Genomic DNA, 17,710 nt, shown 5'->3' with positions numbered 1-17,710 from the left:
TGGCTCATTTCACTCAGTATGAGATTCTCTAGTTCCATCCATGTTGCTGCAAATGGCATTATGTCATTCTTTTTTATGGCTGAGTAGTATTCCATTGTGTATATATACCACATCTTCCGAATCCAATCATCTGTCGATGGACATTTGGGTTGTTTCCATGTCCTGGCTATTGTGAATAGTGCTGCAATGAACATGTGGGTGCACGTGTCTCTTTTAAGTAGAGTTTTGTCCGGATAGATGCCCAAGAGTGGGATTGCGGGGTCATATGGAAGTTCTATGTATAGATTTCTAAGGTATCTCCAAACTGTTCTCCATAGTGGCTGTACCAGTTTACATTCCCACCAACAGTGCAGGAGGGTTCCCTTTTCTCCACACCATCTCTAGCTTTTGTTATTTGTGGATTTATTAATGATGGCCATTCTGACTGGTGTGAGGTGGTATCTCATTCATGGTTGTTTTGATTTGCATTTCTCTTATAACCAGCGATGTTGAGCATTTTTTCATGTGTTTGTTGGCCATCTGTATATCTTCTTTGGAGAAATGTCTATTCAGGTCTTTTGCCCATTTTTCCATTGATTGATTGGCTTTTTTGCTGTTGGGTTGTATAAGTTGTTTGTATATTCTCGAGATTAAGCCCTTGTCGGTTGCATCATTTGAAACTATTTTCTCCCATTCTGTAAGTTGTCTTTTTGTTTGCTTTTTGGTTTCCTTTGCTGTGCAAAAGCTTGTCAGTTTGATGAGGTCCCATGGGTTTATTTTTGCTCTCATTTCGATTGCTTTGGGAGATTGACCTGAGAAAATATTCATGATGTTGATGTTAAAGAGTGTTTTGCCTATGTTTTCTTCTAGGAGTTTGATGGTGTCCTGTCATATATTTAAGTCTTTCAGCCATTTTGAGTTTATTTTTGTGCATGGTGTGAGGGTGTGTTCTCGTTTCATTGCTTGGCATGCAGCTGTCCAGGTTTCCCAGCAATGCTTGCTGAATAGACTTTCTTTTTCCCATTTTATGTTCTTGCCTCCTTTGTCAAAGAGTAATTGACTGTAGGTGTCAGGGTTTATTTCTGGGTTCTCTATTCTGTTCCATTGGTGTGTCTGTCTGTTTTGATACCAGTACCACACTGTTTTGATGACTGTGGCTTTGTAGTATTTCTTGAAGTCTGGGAGAGTTATGCCTCCTGCTTGGTTTTTGTTTCTCAGGATTGTAAGGCCTTCATTTTAAAGTCTATTTTGTCTGATATGAGTATTGCAACTCCTCCTTTCCCATCTTTTCCATTAGCATGAAATATCTTTTTCCATTCCCTCACTTTCAATTTAGGTGTCCTTTGTCCTAAGGTGAGCCTCTTTTAGGCAGCATATTATATGCTCTTTTATTTATTTATTTATTTATTTAATTTTTATTTTGTTGTTGTTGTTGTTGTTATTGTTGTTGTTGCTATTTCTTGGGCCGCTCCCGCAGCATATGGAGGTTCCCAGGCTAGGGGTTGAATCAGAGCTGTAGCCGCCGGCCTATGCCAGAGCCACAGCAATGCGGGATCCGAGCCGCGTCTGCAACCTACACCACAGCTCACGGCAATGCCGGATCGTTAACGCACTGAGCAAGGGCAGGGACCGAACCCGCAACCTCATGGTTCCTAGTCGGATTCGTTAACCACTGCGCCACGACGGGAACTCCTATATGCTCTTTTTTTTAAAATCCAGTCTGCCACTCTATCTTTTGATTGGAGCATCCAATCCATTGACATTTAAGGTAATTATTCATAAATATGTATTTATTGCCATTTTAAACCTTGTTTCCTATTGATTCTATGTTTCTCCTTTGTTCCATTTCTTTTTGTTGTTGGGTGATACACTTGTGTCCTCACCTTTTTAGTTTTTGTGAATGTATGTTTGGTTTGGTTTTATGGTTGCCCTGAATTTCCAGTATGTTAACCCCTTCCCATACCTGCTTGCTTTAGCTTGATAGTCAAACAGGCTCACACCCATTCTAAAAAAAAAAAAAAAGAATCCAGATTTCCTGACTGTCCTTTTCCACATTTTATGATTTTTGATGTCCTTTTTAACATCTTTGTGTTTATCCTTTTGCCCTTCCTTGTGTTTATTGTCGCTTTTACAGTAGATTTTTCTTTTTTCTTTTAAATCTTTATGCTGGCTTAAGTAATTACTTTCCAGTTGTGATTTTGTCAATCCTGTTTCTTATTTCTTTTTTATTTAGAGGAGCCCTTTCAGTATTTCTTTTAGAATGGGTTTAGAATTGCTGTACTCTTTAGTTTTTGTTTGTTGGAGAAATTCTTTATTTCTCCTTCTACTTTAAATTATATTCTTACTGGCTAGAGTATTCTAGGCTGCAAATTTTTCCCTTTTAGAACTTTAAATATATTTTGCCACTGTCTTCTGGTCTGTAGTGTTTCTGTAGAGAAATCAGCTGCTGGCCTTATGGGAGTTCCCTTATAGTTAAGTCTTTTTTTCTCTCTTGCAGTCTTTAGAAACCTCTCTTTTAACTTTTGCCATTTTTATTATAATATGTCTTGGTGTGGGCCTTTTTGAGTTAAACTTATTTGGGACCCTTTTTGCTTTCTGTATCTTGATGTGTCTTTCCTTTAGATTTGGAATGTTTTCAGCTGTAATTTCTTCAAATATATTTTCAATTCCCTTTTCTTTTCCTTCTCCTGCTGAAATCCCTATTATATGTATATTGGCCTGCTTTATATTATCCCATAGATCTCTTATATTGCTTTCCTGGTCTTTCATTTGGTTTTCTTTCTTTCTCTTTTTCTTTTTTAAATTTGTCTTAGGGCCGCACCCACAGCATATGGAGATTCCCAAGCTAGGGGTCAAATTGAAGCTGCAGCCACAGACCCACACAACAGCCACAGCAACACCAGATCCTAGCTGCGTCTGTGACCTACACCACAGCTCAAGGCAACACCAGATCCTTAACCCACTGGTCGATTGAGCCTCCAACCTCATGGGTACTAGTCACATGTGTTTCCAGTGAGCCACAATGGAAACTCCACTATCTCCTTTTTGAACTTGGTATCTGTTAGACTTCAGAGGTCTGTTTTGTTGTTGGCTCCTTTAGGTTAATTCTCCTGTTGTTTAATGATTACCGAGCTTCTTCATTTTGCTTATGTATTTTTCTTATTCTGTGAGTTTAGGGAAACCAACTACTGCAATATTGGAGGGCTATTTATATGTGAGAGTACCTCTGGGTATTTTGTGAGGGCTTACTATTTGTTTTTAGGGTGCTGAAGTGCTTCCAGGGAGATGGAGGCTGTGGGTAGGGCTAATAGCTAGTGCCTGGTTGCTGGGCCCTTCACAGTGGCAAGGACCCATGGGAAAGCGTCTCAGGCTGCTCCTAGTTCCAGGGCCCTTGGAGGTGGCACTGACCCTCAGGCAGATGAAGGCAGCATTTGGAGCATTTGGCAGGGGCAGTGGCAAGGCCTGTGTGTTCCTAGAGGAGTGAGAGCAACAACGGGTGGTACTTGGTTGCAGTGCCCTTCTTTATGCTGATCTCTGAGGTGACTCTGGCTGTAGGTGGTTCCTGTTCCGTTGGTTGTGGGCCACACCCACCTCTGGAGTCTGAGATGACTGAGCTTGCTCCCACCACCTGTAGACCATGCAAGAGAAGTCCTGTTGGAGTCCCCGTTGTGGCTCAGTGGTTAACTTATCTGACTAGGGACCATGAGGTTGCGGGTTCGGTCCCTGCCCTTGCTCAGTGGGTTAATGATCCGGCGTTGCCGTGAGCTGTGGTGTAGGTTGTAGACGCGGCTCGGATCTCTCGTGGCTGTGGCTGTGACGTAGGCCGGTGGCTATGGCTCCGTTTCGACCCCTAACCTGGGAATCTCCATATGCCGTGGAAGCGGCCCTAGAAAAAAGGCAAAAAGACAAAACAAAACAAAACAAAAGTCTCTTAAAAAGAGAAGTCCTGTTGTGCTTATCCCACACAGGATGTGCCACCACCCGTAACCCATGCAAGAGGCGCCTTGCTGCCTATAGCCCCACCTTCCAAGAGTTTGCACATGCAGGAAAAGATATTCCTATGATGGTCCACCCCTCCTCCTCTTGCCCTCCCCAGCAATGGCACCTTGCCTCTCCTGCAGGCCCAGACCTTCTTCCTGGTTCCCTCGACTGTGGCACTCACTCCCCAGCCTGTGGCACACCACTCCCTAGCTCCCCAGGCTGTCTCCACACCACCGGCCCTAGTCCTCTCTCCAGAACTGACCTCTGTAGCCTGAGTATCAGTGCCGAGCTCCCACCTGAGTGTCTCAGGCTGTGGTGTCGGGGGGCAGTGGCCCAGTGGTCTCTGGAGCTCTCTCTCTGCTTTGCCCTTCTCAGCGCAGGTGCTGTGCTTTTTTCTGGGGTTTTGCAATCACCCCATCTGTGCTGATCTCCATGTCAGGAGGCTTCCCAGGGTCTAGGTTCCTTTCCTCTTTGACGATTCCCTCTCAGGAGTGCTAGTCCCATCCTGATTCCTTTCTCTCTCTCTCTCTTTTTTCCTTTTGTCTTACCTAGTTATGTGGGTGGTTTCTTTCCCTTTTTGGAGGTTTAAGGTCTTCTGTCAGCATTCAGTTGCTAATAAGTGCAAATTGTTCTACATGTACATTTTTTTTTTTTAATTTCGATGTTTTTGTGGGAGAAGGTGAACACCACATCTTGTTCCTCTGCCATCTTGATCTTTCTAGTCATTTCATTCTTCTAACAACCCAGCAAGCCTGGCTTTATTAGTCTTATTTTCCATACTAGGTTAAGTAACTTGTTCAAGATCATAAAGAAGTAATTGATAAAGTTGGGGTTTAAATTTGGTCTGTCTGTACTCTTTTATTTTTTTATTTTATTTTTTTGCTTTTTAGGGCCAAACTCCCGTGGCATATGGAGGTTCCCAGGCTAGGGGTCCAATCGGAGCTGTAGCCGCTGGCCTATACCGCAGGTACAGCAACACAGGATCTGAGCCACGCCTACCACAGCTCACGGCAATGCCAGATCTTTAAGCCACTGAGTGAGGCCAGGGATTGAACCCGAAACTTCATGATTCCTAGTTGGGTTCATTTCTGCTGCACCACAACGGGAACTCCTGTTTATACTCTTTGATCATACTACTCTGCCTCCTGTCAAGGGATCAGGTGTGAGGAATGTCAGATAAAGTTAAACTAGGAAAAAAATGGAAAAAGTATGTTTCAGTAAAATTAAAATAGTTAAATTAGGAGTTCCCGTCGTGGCACAGTGGTTAACGAATCCGACTAGGAACCATGAGGTTGCAGGTTCGATCCCTGCCCTTGCTCAGTGGGTTAACAATCCGGCATTGCCAGGAGCTGTGGTGTAGGTCACAGGTGCAGCTCGGATCCTGCGTTGCTGTGGCTCTGGCATAAGCTGGCAGCTACAGCTCCAATTAGACTCCTAGCCTGGGAACCTCCGTGTGCCGCGGGAGCGGCCCAAGAAATGGCAAAAAGACAAAAAAAATAAATAAATTAAAAAAAAAAAAGTTAAATTAATCTTAGTTTTTGCATAAAAATTGTTTTTATGGAAAAAGTACTCCTCTGCTAAAAATAGCTTTTACTAGAATGTTGATTGATATAGAGAAAGATTAAGGGATCTAAATATTAAACTAATATATATATATATTAAATTTAAAATATATATATAAATATATTTTAAATTTTTTTGTTGTTTTTTTAGGGCCTCACCCACCACACATGGAGTTCCCAGGCTCGGGGTTGAATCTGAGCTATATCCGCTGGCCTACACCAGAGCCACAGCAATTTGGGACCCAAGCTGCATCTGCGACCTACCCCACAGCTCAGGGCAATGCCAGGGATCCTTAACCCACTGAGAAAGGCCAGGGATCGAACCTGTATCCTCATGGATACTAGTTGGGTTGGTTAACCACTGAGCCACCATGGGAATTCCAATGAACAGCTTTTCTTAAAGCAAATTAAACTTCGTTGGGTAGATATCAAATACCGATAAAATACCCTTGCTACTAAGCCTAACTACATCATCTTTTTCTTGGTTAGATGTTGATGACGGAGATACAGTGACAGATTTCATGGCTCAAGAGCGAGAACGAGGCATAACTATTCAATCAGCCGCTGTTACATTCGATTGGAAGGGGTATAGAATCAATCTAATTGATACACCAGGTATGGTTCTGTTTTAGCCACGCAGAGGTGCTGTATTCTTTGGGATTTTTGTTTGTGTATGTTTTTGTGTGTTTTTTAATGGTTAAAAAAAACCAAACTATAGATCATGAAATTCACTGTCTTAACCGTTTTTAAGTAGTTCAGTAGTGTTAAATACACTTAGATTATCGTGAAATAGATCTCTAGAACTTTATCATTTTGCAGAACTGAAACTCTATACCTGTTAAACAATGACTTCTTAGTCCCTTCCCTCAACCCCTGGTAACCATTATTTTACTTTCTAGATCTATAATATTCACTACATTAGATACCTCTTATAAGAAGAAGCATACAGTTTGTCCTCTTGCGACTGTCTTTTTTCACTTAACAGAGTTAAGATTCATCCATGTTGTAGCACATGATAGGGTTTCCTTCCTTTTTCCTTCTTTTTTAGTTTTTCTTTGCACATATATAACACATTTTGGTTTTTTTGTTTGTGTGTGTGTTCGTGTTTGCTTTTTTAGGGCTGCACTTCCAGCATCTGGAATTTCCCAGGCTAGGGGTCCAATCGGAGCTGTAGCTGCCGGCCCATGCCACAGCCATAGCAATGCCAGATCTGAGCTGCGTCTTCAACTTACATCACAGCTTAGGGCAACGCCAGATCCTTTAACCCTCTGAGCGAGGCCAGGGATCAAACCTTCGTCCTCATGGATGCTAATCAGAATTCATTTCCTCTGAGCTATGACTGGAATTCCCCACATTTTGTATACATAAAAAATGTTGTGTATATACCAGTCATCCGTTGATGGATATTTGGGTTACTTCTACCTCTTGGCTGTTGTGAATAGTGCAGTTATGAATGTGGGGGTGGAAATATCTCTTTGAGATCTTCTGTTGAATTGTTTTGGGTACATACCCAAGTGTGGGCTCTCCTGGATCATGTGGTGGTGGTTTAAAGATTTTAAGTGATGTATTTCTCATCTTTTTCTTAGGTCATGTGGACTTTACTTTGGAGGTTGAGCGCTGCCTAAGAGTGTTAGATGGTGCAGTGGCTGTGTTTGATGCTTCTGCTGGTGTAGAGGTAAAAAATAGTGCCCAAGTAAAGTGAAGATAGAACAACATGGTTTTTTTAAAAATAGAATATATCAGATTGGTTTAATCATAACCTTTTATTTGGTAAGTTCTTATAAATCAAATTATGGTTAAAGGGACTTGGAATTGAATGTTGAGCTATGACCTATATATACTGCATATGAGATTCTTCATATAATAGGAAAATAAAGTTTGCTTTCCTATAGGAAATATGAACAGTAGTTTTGAGAACTGTGAAGAGCCTGAGATTTCATCTTACTTTCAAGCCAGGAAGTTAGTGTGCCATAGTTTTATGGATTCTGACAGAGGACCTGAGATTCCTGAGTCAGAGACAAAGGACTTTTCTTAGTCATTGCAATAGCAATATCTGAAGTCTCAGCATTTACTTGTGTTGGTTCCCCAAGCCCTAATTCCCATAGAGTTACAAGAGGGAGGTCAGGTACCAGCTGTACATGCAGCTGGAACTCTGTGCTTAGAGAAAGCAGGTATTGTATAATGAGCAGTAAACATGCCTGCTCTTTGCTCTGGAGGGAAGCATCTTCCAGTACTGTAAGCCAGCCTACTTTTTACTCTGGAGGGAAACCCTGTCTCTCTTCACTATACAAACATCTTTGAAAGGATAGTCCACAACGGTCAGTGCCTTTTCTTTTTTTTTTTGTCTTTTTGTCTTTTTTTTGTTGTTGTTGTTGTTGTTGTTGTTGCTATTTCTTGGGCCGCTCCCACGGCATATGGAGGTTCCCAGGCTAGGGGTTGAATCGGAGCTGTAGCCACTGGCCTACGCCAGAGCCACAGCAACGCGGGATCCGAGCCGCGTCTGCAACCTACACCACAGCTCATGGCAACGCCGGATCGTTAACCCACTGAGCAAGGGCAGGGACCGAACCCGCAACCTCATGGTTCCTACTCGGATTCGTTAACCACTGCGCCACGACAGGAACTCCTCCATCTGTCAGTGCCTTTTCTAACAAAACATGCAGAAATGTGAGTGACCCTTGAAGAAATTATTCCTAAGACTTAATATTAAAGCTCCTTGAATAAATCCTGAGAATGAGTTTATTTTTATTTTATTCTATTTATTTGTTTATTTTGTCTTTCTAGGGCTGCACCAGCGGCATGTGGAGGTTCCCAGGCTAGGAGTGGAATTGGAGCTGTAGCTGCTGGCCTACACCACACCACAGCAACGCCAGATCCAAGCTGCATCTGAGACCTACACCACAGCTCATGGCAATGCCGGATCCTTAACCCACTAAGCAGATCTAGGGATCGAACCTGTGTCCTCATGGATGCTAGTCAGATTGGTTTCTGCTCAGCCACGATGGGAACTCCCCTGAGAATGAGTTTATAATAAATTATTGCAACTAGAGTCAGTTATGATCTCCTTAGCTGATACCTTGTTTGTCATGTAATTTGAGGATTGACTCTATAGTGAATATAGAACCCACATTAGTTCTCCTAATCTTTAAATTGCTAAAAGGATACTTAATTAGGTGATCAAAATCAAAATCCCCCCAAATGGGACAAGTGGACACCATGGGCCTCTTGATAATGATGCACTAAGAAGGGTACAACATCACATATGTTGTATTCCTGGCAAAAATATTTGATCCAAACTAGGAGAAAACAAATAGATCTAAATTGAAAGATGTCCTGCAAAACAGCTAGCCAAGACTTTTTAGAAATTGAAAGAAATGTGGTAATGTAATGAAAATGAATAATTGAGGTTGGAGGGAAGCTGGAGAATTGTTGTAGATGAAAGGATTCTAAAAAGATAGGAAAATTAAATGTAACATTCTCTTCATCTAAATCCTGGATCAAAAGGAAAATATTAAAAGAACATCATTGGAAAAATCAGAAATATAAGTATGGACTGTATTATTACATTAAAGTATTGTCAGATTTTCCTGAACGTAGTCTCTGTAATTGATTTTGTTGGAAAATATTCTTATTCTTAGAAATGTGTGCTGAAGTGCTTAAGATTGAAGCCATGGTATCTGCAACTTGCTCTCATGGTTCAGCACCCATCCACCCACACATGCGTGGTATTAGTTTGGGTACTTTGAGCAGTAGATGCTAAGATGGGATTAGATGTATAAGGGATTTATTGGGGAGAAAAGACTGTGAAGAATAAGGGAGAAAAGAGTGAAGTGGGAGGGAGTGTTCAGACTACAGGGCTGGCTGACACCTGTGAAGGAGGAGGGGAGCGAGGGGGGGATTGGGCAGGAATCGTCTCAGGCTGCAGCACAGTTAAAAAAGGGTTTGGCTCTATTCATGGGGAGTCCTCAAGCCAAAGTTACATGTTGGAAAAACCCATGTCTTGTGGAAACACACCTAGGTTAGTACTTCTGCTGAGCTCAGTCATTAGCTAGAAACAGCCCCCAAGAAGCTGGGCCTTGAGAGAACAAGATGGTAGATCTGGAAGAGTAACAGTTGCAGCCATCAGTTGATCATTGCTCTTCATGTAGTTCCAAATGGCACGTTTTCACAGCTGCCACACACATGATGTGTGCATATGCATGTGTTTACAGGGAGTGAGAAATGGCAAGTGTGACAAATGTTTGGTGAATCTAGGTGAAGAGTACATAGATATTTACTGTACTATTCTTTCACCTTTTTTGTAGATTTGAAGTTTTTCAAAATGAAAAGTTGGAGGGGAAATAATACAGTTACTGAAAGCCCCACCTGAGGACCCCTGACAATGACAATTGCTTGATAGAAAGCCTGACACTGATGTCTGAGGTTGACTATATACTATTATTTCTGTTCCTTTGAGTCATTTCACTTCCTAAAGGTTGTATCCTTCCTGTCATTATAATTTCTTGACATAAATTTGACACAGTCATTCAGACAGATTGAATTATCTATAAGACTGAAATATGTTCAGATATGAAGTTTCTGAATTTGTGATGCAGGAGGCTTTTATTTGCTAAAACAGTAGGTGAGCTTTTAGCTAACAAGTGGGATGATGGGAGTTTTATCTTTTAATATGTTTTGTTCTTGTGAAATTTATAATATATCCCCCCCCCCACCATACATACACATGAATTAGTTTGAGGTGGATGATGGTGTTAAGCTAAATTTACATACCTTCTATGGGAAAGATATTTTCACGGTCTTGAGAGGAGGTAGGTGACAATTTCTTTGAGAATACACAAGCGTAAAACAAAGAAAAATGATTCGTTGGCCCCATCAAAATTATGTATTTGCAATTAAAGGGGAAAAAAAGGCAAGCTTAAGCTATGAAAAAATTGTAATGTTAGATAAAATATTATATGAATGTTAAACTTCTAGAGTGCAGTAACACTTGATTATGTAAAGAATGTCATTGTTTTGGGAGTTCCCGTCATGGTGCAGTGGTTAACGAATCTGACTAGGAACCATGAGGTTGCGGGTTTGATCCCTGGCCTTGCTCAGTGGGTTTTACGATCTGGCATTGCCATGAGCTGTGGTGTAGGTTGCAGACGCGGCTGGGATCCCGCTTTGCTGTGGCTCTGGCGTAGGCCTGCAGCTGCAGCTCCGATTCTACCCCTAGCCTGGGAACCTCCATATGCCATGGGTGTGGCCCTAGAAATAGCAAAAAAAAAAAAAAAAAAAAAAAGAATGTCATTGTTTTATTGTCACAGCATATGAGTATGACTAAGGACTTAAATCCAGACTATATGAAGAACTGCATATCAATAGTAAAAACTAGCAACCCAATAAAAAAATAGACAAAGGACTTGAATGGCTACTTCACCAAAGACATGTGAATGGCCATTAAGCACATGAAGCTCAGTCTCATTGGCCATTAGAGAAATGAAAATTACAAAGAAAGACCATTTCATACCCACAAGAATGGCTAAAGTTATTTTTTTTTTGTCTTTTTAGGGCTGCACCTGTGGCATATGGAGGTTCCCAGGCTAGGGGTCTGATTTGAGCTGTTGCTGCCAGCCTATGCCACAGTCATAGCAACGCCAGATCCAAGCCATGTCTGTGACCTACCCCACAGCTCAGGGCAATGCCAGGGATCCTTAACCCACTGAGCAAGGCCAGGGATTGAACCCTCAACCTCACGGTTCCTAGTTGGATTTGTTTCTGCTGCGCCACCACAGGAACTCTTTTTTTTTTTTTTTGAAAAGGCTAAAGTTAAAGATGGCAAATCTTGGTTGAGGGTGTAGAGTAACTGAAATTCCTGTATATTGTTGGTGGGACTATAAAATATTATAACCGCTCTGGAAGACTATTTGGCAGTGTCTTTTTTCTTTTTTATTAAATAATTTTTATTTTTTCCATTATAGCTGGTTTACAGGGTTCTGTCAATTTTTTACTGTACAGCAAGGTGACCCAGTCACACATAGATACATATATATATTCTGTTTCTCACATTATCATTGCTCCATCATAAGTGACTAGATAATAGTTCCTAGTGCTATACAGTAGGTGGCTGTTTCTTATAGAGTTAAATATACACTTGATCTTTAACCCAGCAATTCTACTCCTCTGTCCAAGGGAATGAAAACACTTGTGCACCAAAGATTTGTTCAGAGTATTTATAGCAGCTAAATTCCTAGCCCCAGCCTAGAAACAACCCAAGTGCACATCCCCACATGGATAGAGGAACTGGCACATTTATACAAAGGAATTCAGCAATAAAATTGAATGAACTGGTATACCCAACAACATGAATGAATGTCAAAAACATGTTGAGTGAAAGAAGCCATGCTATTTATATGACGTTTAAGAATAGGCAGATTGAGTCTATGGCAACAGAAATCAAAACAGGTATTTCTGGGGAGTGAGACATAAAAATCTTTCATGTTCTATATGTTCTGCCTCTTGATTGGGGTAGTAGTTATACAGATATATACAATATCAAAATTCGTTGAGTGATACACTTAAAATCTGTATACTATTGACCATTGAACAGCATGGGTTTGAAATTGTGGGTCCACTTATACATGGATTTTTTTTTTTTTTTTCTTTAATGGGCTACAGAACTACACAATCCATGGTTGGTTGAATCTACAGATGCAGAACTGCAGATAGGGCCAACTGTAAAGTTATAAGTGGATTTTTGACTTTGCAGAGTTTGGCACCCCAACCTCCGTGTTGTTCAAAGGTCAACTGTATTTTATTATATACATTTCACTTAATAAAATAGATGACAAACTGGCTTCTGTTTTAACTAATGTCTTCACATTAGGCTTTTAATGCTCCACTTGAGGGCTTTGGGGACTCCCCTGGGCAAACTACATTTAACATGTACAGAAAGTGGAATTAAAAGAAGCCAAGCCAAATGGAGACTCATGTGAGAATTGCAACTTAGAAATACAGGTATTGGCTTCTTTTTTTTCCCCCTTAAATCCTCTTCAGTTTATATGAATATTCAAATATTCAGAATAAAATTACATAATTTTTTTCATAGTAACATTTTTATAGTACATACCTATTTTTATATCACAGCTGTCTGAATTAAGGCAAAAGATTCTATTTCACAGATCAGAAAACTGAAGAGTTCAGTATTATGTGATGTGCTAAGTAAGGTGGAACCAAACAAAAAGGTCCTGTAATTCTTTTTTTTTTTTTTTTGCCTTTTCTAGGGCAGCTCCCACGGCATATGGAGATTCCCAGGCTAGGGGTCTAATCGGAGCCATAGCCACTGGCCTACGCCACAGCCACAGCAACACGGGATCCGAGCCTCGTCTGCGACCTGCACCACAGCTCATGGCAAAGCTGGATCCCCAACCCACTGAGCAAGGACAGGGATCGAACCTGTAACCTCATGGCTGCTAGTTGGATTTGTTAACCACTGCGCCACGACGGGAACTCCAAAGTCCTGTAATTTTTGGTTAAGTCCTTTTTCTGTGACTCCCAGTACTTTTCAGTTGTTAATTCTCTGAGGGAGTTCACACAAAGTATTATTCTCAGTTTGAAGCACAGTCCTCTGTCATACTTGATCATTTTCTTAGCTATTTTAACCTGATAGAGTGGGCCTACAGGTACTAGGCCTAATGCAGTGGGACTAATTCTATTTTAGAATAGGACCCAATTTCATGTTGTAATAGGTTCTTAGGTCTGCTTATTCCATGTGTAGTAACATAGTTGCTTTTGTCAAGTAAGTGGTTTATTTTCCTGATCTTTGCTTTAGGCACAAACTCTCACAGTGTGGAGGCAAGCTGATAAACACAAGATACCTCGAATCTGTTTTTTAAACAAGATGGACAAAACTGGAGCAAGGTATTTAGAGTGTTTCTTTGGCTTATCAAAGTAAGAGTACAATTTGAGCTTTTAATGCACTATAACCTAAATTTATTTATTTATTTATTTTTGTCTTTTTTTTTTGCCTTTTCTAGGGCCACTCCTGTAGCATATGGAGGTTCCCAGGCTAGGGGTCCAATCAGAGCTGTAGCCACCAGCCTACGCTAGAGCCACAGCAACGCAGAATCCGAGCCACGGTTTTGCGACCTACACCACAGCTCACAGCAACGCCGGATCGTTAACCCACTGAGGAAGGCCAGGGATCGAACCTGCAACCTCATGGTTCCTAGTCAGATTCGTTAACCACTGAGCCACGACGGGAACTCCTATAACCTAAATTTATAAATAGCTATTCCTTGTAAGGTATACATATTCCATGGAATCCCAATTCATTCCCATTTAAAATAAATTTCCAAGCAGCCGACTCCTAGGTAAAGTAACAGAGTGGGGTTAACAGAGAGCTGGTAGATGATGAATCATTCTGACAGAGTGATTCTTGCTGATTGCCTGGTTCTGTTTTGAGCTGTCCTTTTATTGCTGAATGTTTCGTTGCCCCCCCATCATTGCTGACAGTAGAGGGTAGAGAATTGTTTCCTGTAGTTGCCTCAGAGAACAGTGTTCTTCCTTGTCTCCTCATTGTCTATACCTGGTCTCAGTGACGGGACACCAGGAGAGGAGAACACAGATGTTTTGAGACTGGCATATAGGCAAAAGAGGTAGTGCTGAGATGTGGTGATAATACTCCAAACTTAAAGACTGGTAATTGAAAATGGATAGGTTCTTCTGAGAACAGAATTCAGAATTTAGAGTATCAAGGATTTGGAGAAAATGTGGAAGGTGGTGAGAACTAAGATACAAAGAAATCTCGGGGAATGTGATACGGAGAGATCCTGATGTGTGCTATGAGAGTGGCAATGAGAAAACAAACTGTCTTTCCTAGAACCACACAGTATGTTTTATGTTTCTGTACCTCTCTCTACAGTAATTCTAGGGCTGCTGGATTAAAGGACCTTTGTTTTGATTAGTAAAGCATAGCAGCCTTCAAAGTGTGCTAGGCTCAGGTTCTGACCCTTTTTTGTTTGGAGTTCCTTGAGGTGGATGGACGTTCTGCCTATACTGATTGATAGCACTGGTGACAAGGAGGAGGGAGATGATTAATGATGACTGAGGGAAAGACATTGGGAGCAGAATGAACTGCATGTTTGTATGAATCAGCCCATGTGCCAAAGATGGCATGTGTGCCCTAAAGTTAGCACGGGAATGAACAGCACAGCATATGATATGAAGAATGCCTAAGGTAAAAGTATAGGAAAATTAGTAAGGTTGGCTCTTGGAAGAAAGTGGATAGTGATGTGTGATAACAAATGCAGTTGTTAGAAGAAAGAATCTCTGACTTGTAATCATGAATCTTGCATTTGAATCCCAACTCCAGTTTATTATCTGTGGCCTTAATCAATTCCTTCAACCTTAACCTCAAACTCTAGTTAAATGAAGCTCACAATAATATAAACTCTAAATACTTGTGTGTCAGAATTATGGTAGAAACTCAATCACTGTTATCTGAAATGAATGTTAAAATTTTAGAGAAGATGTTATGTGGAAAACTAAGTGGTGACTGTTAGGGACAGTAAAAAGGGTTATAATTTTAGAGAACATCCTGAAGTCCTGTTTTAAGAATCTTAACATTTTTAACTATTTTACTTTCTACAGTTTTAACTATGCAGTTGAAAGCATCAGAGAGAAGTTGAAGGCAAAGCCTTTACTTTTACAGGTTGGTTGATTAATTTTTGGTTGATTAATAGAAACAGTTCCTCAATTTCCTCATAAACTTTACTGTGATGAATACATTTTTGAAGGTGTATCTCAGATTCCTTTTCAAAGAAGTTAGGATATAAATAAAAATAGACATATATTATGAGACATTTGGGAGGAAGTGGGGGAAAGATAAGTTTTATTACCAGTGCAGTTCTATTGAGATCTGATGATCATTTAATAAAATGTTACTCTCACTCTGGACTTACAGTTACCAATCGGTGAAGCCAAAACTTTCAAAGGAGTGGTGGATGTAGTAAACAAAGAAAAACTTCTTTGGAATCTCAATTCAGATGATGGAAAAAACTTTGAGAGAAAACCCCTCTTGGAAGTGAGCGATCCTCAATTGCTGAAGGAGACAACAGAAGCAAGGAATGCCTTAATTGAACAAGTAAAATAAATACTTTGAGTTTAAAATTGCAGAAATATTTAGAAACTTGAAAAAAGATTTATTGTGAAGTTTCATATAAAATTACATAAGGAAAATGCAAAGTGTAATGAATAAATACAGTGAACACTAGTATAATTACCACCCAGCTTGAGAAATAGAATATTATTAATACTCCTGAATTTCTTTTTTTCTTTTTTTGGTCTTTTTGTCTTTTCTAGGGCCACACCTGTGGCATATGGAGGTTCCCATGCTAGGGGTCAAATCGGAGCTGTAGCCACCAGCCTATGCCAGAGGCACAGCAACGCGGGATCTGAGTCGTGTCTGTGATCTACACCACAGCTCATAGCAATGCCGGATCCTTAACCCCCTGAGCAAGGCCAGGGATCCAACCTGCAACCTCAATGGTTCCTAGTTGGATTCTCTAACCACTGAGCCACAATGGGAGCTCCTAATACTCTTGAATTTCTGTGTGCTGCTTTCTATTCTTTCTTCTCCCTTCCACTAATCATCTAGCCCCACCACCCTGCTACCTTAATTGCAGTGTTTATCTTTCATTTGCTTTACTTTATTACAGATGTGTATGATATCTAAAGAACTTAGTTTTTCATGTTTTTGAATTTTACTTAAATGGAATGATACTGTTGGTATTTTATTACATTGTTCATCATTATATTGGAGATTATTTAATGTGGTATGTGCGGTTATACTTGATTCATTTTCAATATTGAATAATGTTCCAGTATATGATTTTCCTACAGTTTATTGTCTGTTCTCTTGTGGATGGACTTTGAGGTTGTTTCCTCTTTTTTGCTATTATAAAAAAGGTTGCTGTGAACATCTTAGGAGGTATCTTTTTGTGCACATGTGCAAGAATTTACTAAATCTAGGAGTGGAATTGCTAGGTCAAAGGCTATGTCCATCTTTTACATTAGCAGGTGTCAAATTATTTACAACATTTTTTTTTTCTTTTTACAGCTGCACCTATGTCATATGGAAGTTCCTGGGCTAGAGGTTAAATTGGAGCTGTAGTGCAAGCCTATATTACCACAGTCATGGCAACACCGAATATGAACTGCATCTGCGACCTATGCTGCAGGTTGCAGGAATGCCAGATCCTTAACCCGCTGAGCTAGGGCAGGAATCAAATCTGCATCCTTACAAACACTATGCTGAGCCACAATGGGAACTCCTAGAAATTTTTTTTTTTGTTGTTGTTGTTGTTGTTGCTATTTCTTGGGCCGCTCCCGCGGCACATGGAGGTTCCCAGGCTAGGGGTTGAATCGGAGCTGTAGCCACCGGCCTACGCCAGAGCCACAGCAACTCGGGATCCGAGCCACGTCTGCAACCTACACCACAGCTCAAGGCAACGCTGGATCGTTAACCCACTGAGCAAGAGCAGGGACCGAACCCGCAACCTCATGGTTCCTAGTCGGATTCGTTAACCACTGCGCCACGACGGGAACTCCAGGAACTCCTAGAAATTTTTTAAACAGTTTTTTAATTTTCTTTTTTCTTTTGTTCTTTTTTTTAAAAAAAACTATAGTTTATGTACAATGCTGTGCCAATTTCTGCCCTATGGCAATATAGTCATACATATATATGAATACATCCTTCCATTATGTTCTATCTCAAGGTATTGGATATAGTTCCCTGTGCTATACAGTAGAACCTCATTGCTTATCCGCTCCAAATGCAGTAGGTTGCATCTATTAACCCCAAACTTGCAGTCCATCCTACTCCCTCCCACCTCTCTCTCTTGGCGGCTATAGGTCTGTTCTCTATGTCCATGAGTTTGTTCTGTTGTGTAGATAGGATCATCTGTGCCTATTTTAGATTCCAGATATAAATGATATCATGCAGTATTTATCTTTGTATTTCTGACTGACTTAGTATGAGAATCTCTAGTTCCATCCATGTTGCTGCAAATATTACTTTTATACTTTTTTTATGGCTGAGTAGTATTCCATTGTGTGTGTGTACCACATCTTCTTAATCTATTTGTCTGTCGATGGACATTTAGGTTGTTTCCATGTCTTGGCTGTTGTGAATAATGCAGTGAACATAG

General features: G+C 40.6%; 1 protein-coding gene across 2 annotated transcripts in view; it reads left to right on the top strand.

Moving 5' to 3' along the window:
- The window catches only part of GFM2 (GTP dependent ribosome recycling factor mitochondrial 2), a 56,942-nt gene that overhangs the window by 11,947 nt on the left and 27,285 nt on the right, over positions 1-17,710 (top strand). For both annotated transcript variants that reach the window (XM_047778099.1, XM_047778098.1), the window contains exons 6-10: positions 6,012-6,137; positions 7,109-7,197; positions 13,333-13,421; positions 15,153-15,213; positions 15,466-15,645. In XM_047778099.1, coding sequence (XP_047634055.1) covers positions 6,012-6,137; positions 7,109-7,197; positions 13,333-13,421; positions 15,153-15,213; positions 15,466-15,645 — 545 coding nt within the window. The remainder of the gene's footprint in view (positions 1-6,011; positions 6,138-7,108; positions 7,198-13,332; positions 13,422-15,152; positions 15,214-15,465; positions 15,646-17,710) is intronic.

The sequence above is a fragment of the Phacochoerus africanus genome, chromosome 4 (assembly GCF_016906955.1).
Source record: "Phacochoerus africanus isolate WHEZ1 chromosome 4, ROS_Pafr_v1, whole genome shotgun sequence".
NCBI lineage: Eukaryota > Metazoa > Chordata > Mammalia > Artiodactyla > Suidae > Phacochoerus > Phacochoerus africanus.
Note: the sequence above shows the minus strand (reverse complement) of the source record. Positions and strands in the feature narration are given on the sequence as shown.